The sequence below is a fragment of the Macadamia integrifolia genome, chromosome 9 (assembly GCF_013358625.1).
Source record: "Macadamia integrifolia cultivar HAES 741 chromosome 9, SCU_Mint_v3, whole genome shotgun sequence".
Lineage (NCBI taxonomy): Eukaryota > Viridiplantae > Streptophyta > Magnoliopsida > Proteales > Proteaceae > Macadamia > Macadamia integrifolia.
In genome coordinates this window covers 8,484,617-8,491,980 of record NC_056565.1, presented here as the reverse complement: position 1 = coordinate 8,491,980, position 7,364 = coordinate 8,484,617, and the positions used below count along the sequence as shown (strand labels likewise).

General features: G+C 40.0%; 1 protein-coding gene across 2 annotated transcripts; it reads left to right on the top strand.

The window, feature by feature from the left end:
* Positions 1 to 619: 619 nt before the first annotated feature.
* Positions 620 to 3,568, top strand: LOC122089373 (F-box/kelch-repeat protein SKIP11-like). Of its 2 annotated transcripts, none has more exons than XM_042659047.1 (2): positions 620 to 876; positions 1,539 to 3,568. In XM_042659047.1, the coding sequence occupies exon 2, from the start codon at positions 1,637 to 1,639 to the stop codon at positions 3,209 to 3,211; it is 1,575 nt and encodes a 524-aa protein (XP_042514981.1). In that variant the 5' UTR covers positions 620 to 876; positions 1,539 to 1,636; the 3' UTR covers positions 3,212 to 3,568. The 2 variants fall into 2 exon arrangements, with proteins under 2 accessions (XP_042514981.1, XP_042514980.1); XM_042659046.1 differs by having other exon boundaries at positions 621 to 876; positions 1,565 to 3,568.
* Positions 3,569 to 7,364: the final 3,796 nt, after the last annotated feature.

The following is a 7,364-nucleotide window of genomic DNA, read 5'->3' as shown; positions in this document are numbered from 1 at the left end:
CGTTTCTAAACACAAAAAGAAACAAAAAAACATGTTCTGAAAACAAAATCAGACGGCCCCTAAAGACTTAGATTGATAGTAAATTGAGAAAGATTGAAAGTGGAAAACCCCAATTCGACTTGCATTCTCACACATAATTAAACAATCCCCATGCGTATAGCATAGAAGGTGAAGGGTTATGACGTGGCATATCAGATCATAACACAATGAATAGTAAAAACGAAAACGAGAAATTGACTTGATTGATTGATTGATTGACCGACGAGAAATTGAGCAGAGAGAAAGAGAGAAGTGAGAGATTGTCAGTTATAACGGAGAGCCGTAAGAAAAACGGACTCCTCGTTTTCTCATTTAAAACGCCGCTTTCACTGTGACTCTGAGACACGTGACGATACGTCAGTTAGCGGTTTCGAGTTCGACCCGCCGACCTCGACCAGAAACTGCGACTCAAAACGAACCCCATCTTGGGCTTTACTGGGCTCCTGGGCCCCACTTCCCCTCTCTTTACAACTTAAAACAACCCACCACCTCCTCTCTTCTAGTCTCTAACCCCAGAAAAATAAATAAATAAATTAAAATTAAAATAGAGAGAGCAGTCTCGGACTCTCCATTCTCTCGAGTCGAGTGAGCTGTGCGTGGGAGAGGGAGAGGGAGAGGGAGAGGGGGAGAACTGAGAAGGGGAGGAGGGAAGGGATAACAAGAGATAAAGAAGCCCTGTAGAGTAGGGTCTCAACTCTCAAGACTTCACAGATTTCGGGCTCGATTTGCAGTGGGAATCGCAAAAGGACGACTAAAGAAGGAACAGAGAAGAGAAACAGATGATAACATCATAAAATTCCTGTCAAGGCAGGTCCTCTCCTTCTTCTAATCCAAATCGTAAGTTCCACATCTCTTTTGTTTCCGTTCATCCTTTGCTCTGGGCTGGGATCTCCATTTCTTTCTACAAATGAGAAAACTATACTTGTGAAGTGTTTCTATAATTAACAATTGAAAAAACGGGTCTTCGATTTTTTGATATACAGAGAATTTTGTTGTTTTTGATTTAATAGATTGGGATAAGATAAATTTGAGATTACAAGATCTTCACAGAATTACTGACAGATTTCTTCTTAGCCTTTTGCTTGGTTACCGAGATTTTCGTGTTTAGGGATTTTTCTCTGTCGGTTCTGTGATTTTCGTTTCATTTTCATGTTGTTTTATTTCAGGGTTCTCTTTGATGAATTCTGAAATGCGATTGCATGTCTTTCCATAAATCATTAAATTATTTTCTCTTTCCCCTCTTTTGGATAGGTTGTTTTGGATTGGATCGATGAGGGATTGAGACAGACTAAATATTAGATTTTATTCATTTTTTTTTTCTTCTTTAGCCTTTTGGATTTCCTTTTTGTCTTTGGAAATTGATTTACAGCTGGGGCTTCTTGATCACCTATTGCTTGAAAGATCGGATTTTTACTATCCAAAATCAGTTGTTTTAACTTCTTTTTTTCCTTTTATTCCGGAAGTAATTCAAACGATGGGTTCTATTCTTGACTGATTAGTTGTGGATTTCGTTTTGGTGCGGAAGAGAGGAGGCCTTTGTGCTGGTCGGTGTTGGAGTTGATAAATATACCGGTGTTCCCGGTTGGATTCGGGAGACATGTTGGAGGGTCAGTCTTATCTGATTTCGAGGGCCTTGCCAAGCTCCTGTGAGCAAGAGAGTAAGTGGGCTTACATGACTTACCATCTCATTGAGGTCTCAAATGGAAAGCGTCATTTAGAAGATGAAGGGGAAGAAGCACTTGGGCAGAGAAAGTCATCCAAGATATCTGACGCGAATCAGAGAGAGGAAATGACTCGACACCTGCATAATCTTTCCCAGCCTTCTGAAGACCAAACTCATAGTAAGCGTCATCGTGGGGATCAATCAGATTCAAATTCCCTCACCCAGTCGAACCGCTTTCTGAACATGCATCAGAGAGAGGTAATGTCTCAAAATCATGATGATGTCTACCAGTCTACGGAAGACCAATCTAATAGTCAGCATCATGGTGGGGATCAGTCAGATTCGAGTTCCCTCATCCAGCCCATTGGACAGGAAAGCTCGATCAACTGCCTTCTCCACACCCATCACAGAGATGAAATGACCCAAATTCCTGAAGACCAATCCCATGGTAGGCGTCATCATGGGGATCAATCAGATTTGAATTCCCTCATCCAACCCATTGGCCGGGACACCTCAATCAATTGTCTCCTTCTCTGTTCAAGGTCTGATTATGGTTCACTGGCCTCCCTGAATCGGAGTTTTCGTTCTTTGATTCGAACTGGGGAGCTTTATAGGCTAAGACGGATGAAGTGCATAATTGAGCACTGGGTTTATTTCTCTTGTCAGCTCCTTGAGTGGGAGGCATTTGATCCCATTCGTCGCCGATGGATGCATTTGCCAAGAATGCCTGCAAATGAGTGTTTCATGTGTGCTGATAAGGAGTCCCTGGCTGTGGGTACTGAGCTTCTGGTATTTGGGAAGGAGGTGACTTCTCAAGTAATATATAGATACAGTATTTTGACAAATTCCTGGTCTTCTGGCTTGAAGATGAACGCCCCCAGATGCTTGTTTGGGTCTGCCAGCCTTGGGGAGATTGCGATTCTAGCTGGAGGATCTGACTCACAGGGGAATGTCTTGAATTCAGCAGAACTTTATAACTCAGAGACTGGAACTTGGGAGACACTCCCAAGCATGAAAAAACCAAGAAAGATGTGCTCTGGGGTATTTATGGATGGGAAGTTCTATGTTATTGGGGGAAGCAATACAGAGCCACTCTCTTGTGGAGAAGAGTATGATTTGCAGACTGGAATTTGGCGTGAAATCCCCGGCATGTTTCCTATACAGAGTGGAGCAAATGGAGGAACAGCACCACCTCTGGTTGCTGTTGTAAATAATGAGCTGTATGCAGCTGATTATGCAGAAAACGAGGTGAGGAAATATGTGAAGGACGGTAACTCATGGATTACCATTGGCAGATTGCCTGAGCGGGCAGTCTCAATGAATGGTTGGGGGCTTGCATTTAGGGCGTGTGGAAGCCAGCTTATCGTTATTGGTGGACCTAGGGCCTTGGGTGGAGGGATTATAGAGCTCAATTCATGGTCCCCGAATGAGGGTCCACCACAGTGGGACCTGCTAGCCAGCAAGCATTTAGCAAGCTTTGTTTATAACTGTGCTGTGATGGGTTGCTGATGGGTAGGGTTTTGGTGACACCATGTGCATTATATGGGTGCCTCACAATGGATGAGATGTACAAGATGGTATGAAAGGGTAGGATCCTGGCCAATGGGTAATCTCCACCTCTTATTTTTCCTGGGAAATTTCAAGTTTCACTCCACATTTAAAAGAATGTTTTCTTGTAAGGAGATCTTGATTTTTCCTTCTTCCCCCACCCCCTTTTTTTCCTCTCTATTTTTGTTGTCATTTCTTTTTCTATTGAATTTGCATCTTCCTCCTTTGTATCGACCAAAGCTTTCAAAGGTGCTAATCATGCAGCAAATTGATAAGTTAATAATTGAAGCTCCAATACATCGGTAGGTTGTCAGGAAATACTTGCACTTATTAAGCATTGCAGAGATATTGCTATTGGTCTCAGAATGTGCTTGTCTTTTTCTTGGAGAGATAATTCGCTTTAAGAAGTTCTCTTTCCTTTGATCTGGCTTATGCATAAATCTTATCCCATTCTAATTTTCATGTTCAACTTCACAAATGAGTATTAAGGGCCTTAACATAATGAGGTGAATTGTTTTCAACTCTTTTGTTTACTTGATCCAAAATTTTTTATTCCGCTGTGTGGATCCTAACATGTTTTTCTTTGTCAACTTGATGAGGAGCAAAGATGTTAAACACCTTGATTGATTGCTAATTTTTCAAAACCTCTCTTGTTTCTAGTGCTAACTTGATTGGACACTACTAAGAACCAGATTTTTTTCAAAAATATAAAGATAGCTGAAATGTTGGTTGATGGTATCAAAAGAAATAGATCTTGGAAATTTAGTCTATCCCCATAATAGCACTCACATGTATATGGGAAAATCCTGGGTTTTGAGGTTGCCGCAAGATCAATATACTGGTTGGTGATGGAAGTTTAGGGATAGATCTCTCTAATCGGTTTCTACATAAATGATAGCCTTAGTGCAAATTTTTTGTGAGGCGCATGGTGAGGTAATCAAGTTAATAACCTTGTACTTGGCTGTTCTATTTGAATGAAAACTTACAGCTTTAAATATGCACTAGAGGTTAGAGATTTACCGATTGCCTTTGAACAATTACATTGTATTGCCCCTAAATACATTGCAGATTATGCAACCCTCTTGGATAGCTTCATTGACTCTTCCAAGGATGTTATACTGCTATGTGAGCATGGTATTATCAAAAGCTTGTTAGGAGACAATGAGCAAGTCTCTACTTTTTAACAAACTTGTTAAAGAGGTCAACATTGATGCTGCTGATGATTTTTATGTTTCTGATATCTGTCAAGATTTGAATGTGCATTACAGGGTTACTTGGCATGCATGGAAGGAAAATTTGAGACTTACTTATTTCAACCCGCCATGGACAGTAATTTCAGTTATCGGAGCTATTGTGATACTTGTTCCTACATTCTTAAAGACCATATACTCTTTATCATATCTGCTAGTTGAAATTCTTACTGACCATATACTCTTATCATAACTGCTAGTTGAAATTAAATCTATTGCTCAAATGGATTGCTTGAGTAGTCAACATTGGTTTCTGGTGTTGGAGTGATTCGATATATGAGATGATGTTGGTAACAGGAAGCAATTTCATGCATGATTCAAAGTCTTCTTGAAGTGAATCATCACTGAACAGAAGTCTTCTCTCAAGTGTGTGACAATGAGCCCCAAGACCAGGATTTCTTAAATATCCTGAGCTCGGATCATCTGGAATGTCCATGTCAGGGATTGCCCTGCTTGCAACATTTAGACACTGGGAAATCATTGAAGTGGTGTTTTGCACTGAAGTTCCTTCTGATGAATTTTTTTTCCTCGTCTTCTTTGGATGAACTTGATATTTTGTAATTTGTCCTCCCCTCTAGACTGCAGATTGTATGCTAGAGATGGATGGCAGCAGATCCTCATGGAAGAAGAATTGTTTCTTGAATCTGTTTTTCTCCCATTTTTGGTTTTGGTTTTTCATATTTTGTCCTGTTAGTTTAAGAATTTTTGGTTCTAAAAACTTGACTTTGGTTATCCTATGGTTAGAATGCTGCTGGAGTTGTGGATCCCATTTTATAGGTGTTCCTGCATGCATACAAGCTTGATATTGGCTTTACAAAAGTGAAAGAATCAAGAATCATCTCAAATATTTGCACTAGTCCAGGCAACAGGGATTTGATTTCTGCAGCTTGGTTCTTACTAAATGTGTATCCTGCTTGAAAACTTGGGGCCTTTGAATTTGAAGTACAATTTCTAAGATGAAGCATAAATGTCCAGATCCTACATGTATCTACTAGTCTCATTAAGAAAAGAAAATAGTACCCCGTTTGTGCCATTGCAGTGTTCTGCAGTATTCTTCTTCAATGATTGAATTTCATTTAGCTGTATCTCTTGATCAGAGCTTAATTTCATTGTTTCTTGTGAAAGGGTAGGCTGACCGAAGGGCCCCAAATCTCCAGCATGGGAAGTGCATTCGTGTGCAATACCTTCCCCCACCTCTCAAGAATCACCAACATGGGCTTCTCTTGGAAATTCCATTTTTCTTTCACAAGTTTAGCCATGCACCCTACAACATGGGCTTCTCTTGGAAATTCCATTTTTCTGTCACTAGTTTAGCCATGCACCCTACAACATGGGCTTCTCTTGGAAATTCCATATTTCTTTCACAAGTTTTGCAATGCACCCTATGAAGTCCCTTTGAATGTATTTCCCACCCACTGTGCCTCCAACATAATACTTCTCCCGGGATTCTACGAGGAGGGGGTGGGTGGGAACATTGCTTCAAAATGTCTCATCAGATTTGGGAGGTGAATGGGCAATCAAAGAAAATATGAACTCTATCCCCTAAACCTGCCCAACAAAGAGACCAATAGGGGCCAACCAAAGTTGGTTCTTCCAGGCTGTGAGAGATTGGCGCGGGATATAAGATGTAAAACAAATAGAAGCAGCGTATGACACATTAAGGTAGGGCTTGTCCCAAGCTGATCTGGTGGAGAAGAAACCCGTGTGGTTACCTATCCAAAATGATGGAATCCGATGTCATATCACTCATATCAATTTTTTTTTTTTTTTTTCTTAATGCTCAGTTAGTCCCAAACGCAACAGAAGTCCACTGAGTTGCCTGGCTACATCCACTCGCCATCTCTGAGGATAGATTGTACCATCGCAAACCTATCTGATGTAGATCACAGGTTCCAGCACAGTATGTAGATGCAGGAACAAGGCTCGAAAACCAGTTCAAAATCGCTGTGGGAGACACATTGGTATGATGTGATTACCATCTTTATTTGTTCGATAGTGCACAATTCAGGTTCCAGATTTCTAATTTTGTTGAACATATCATAAGAGAGAATTTCCAGATTTTGATAGAATATCGGCTTGCAGTTTAATAGAGATCTTTCCTAGATTTCCATACTGGTTGAGGAGGAGATACTGTTCAAGGAAGATCTAAGGGAGAACATTTGGAGTACAAGAGGTGGGCTTACATGGAGGAGAAAAGAGCTACCGTTGAGATCTTTTAGTTTCTATTTCTGTTATAAAGATATGAGATTGATTTTATTACTCTATTTCCATTACTAATTAGATCTAGGATTAAAATAAATAAATAAATAAATAAATAAATAAAATGTTGGTTTTTATGCCATGACTCTGAGATGCAGTGAATTTAGTAGGTGAGAGGATCAATCCAAATCTATCCTTCTATCTATCTTCTATTTTATTCTTTTATTTCCAACCAAATTTCAGTTTAGCGTTCTATTCTAAAACTTATTGATATTTTAATGAGGTGATTTAACTGCTGAACATCAGTGTATGAATCCTCCTATAGAGTTGGTTCTTAGTTAAACTGACATCATTCAATAAAACATATTCTCCTCCCCAAAGAAAGTTGGAGAAGAGAGACCCTTAACTTCGTGAGAACGATCCCAGGAAGCCCAAATGAACTTGAATAATATATGTAACCTCTTTGGAGCACGGAGGTAAGAAGCTGAAGTGTTCTCGCATAAGACAGAAACCTAGTCTCCCACCCTTCCAACCTTCTCATAATGTCAAAAAGGATGAGACGATATGCAACCTTACGCTTTCTATATATCAAAGGCACCCAAGATATTTTATGCTATGATACCAAATTGGTAGAGTACTAGTAAGGAAAGGGAAAGAATCCTTGA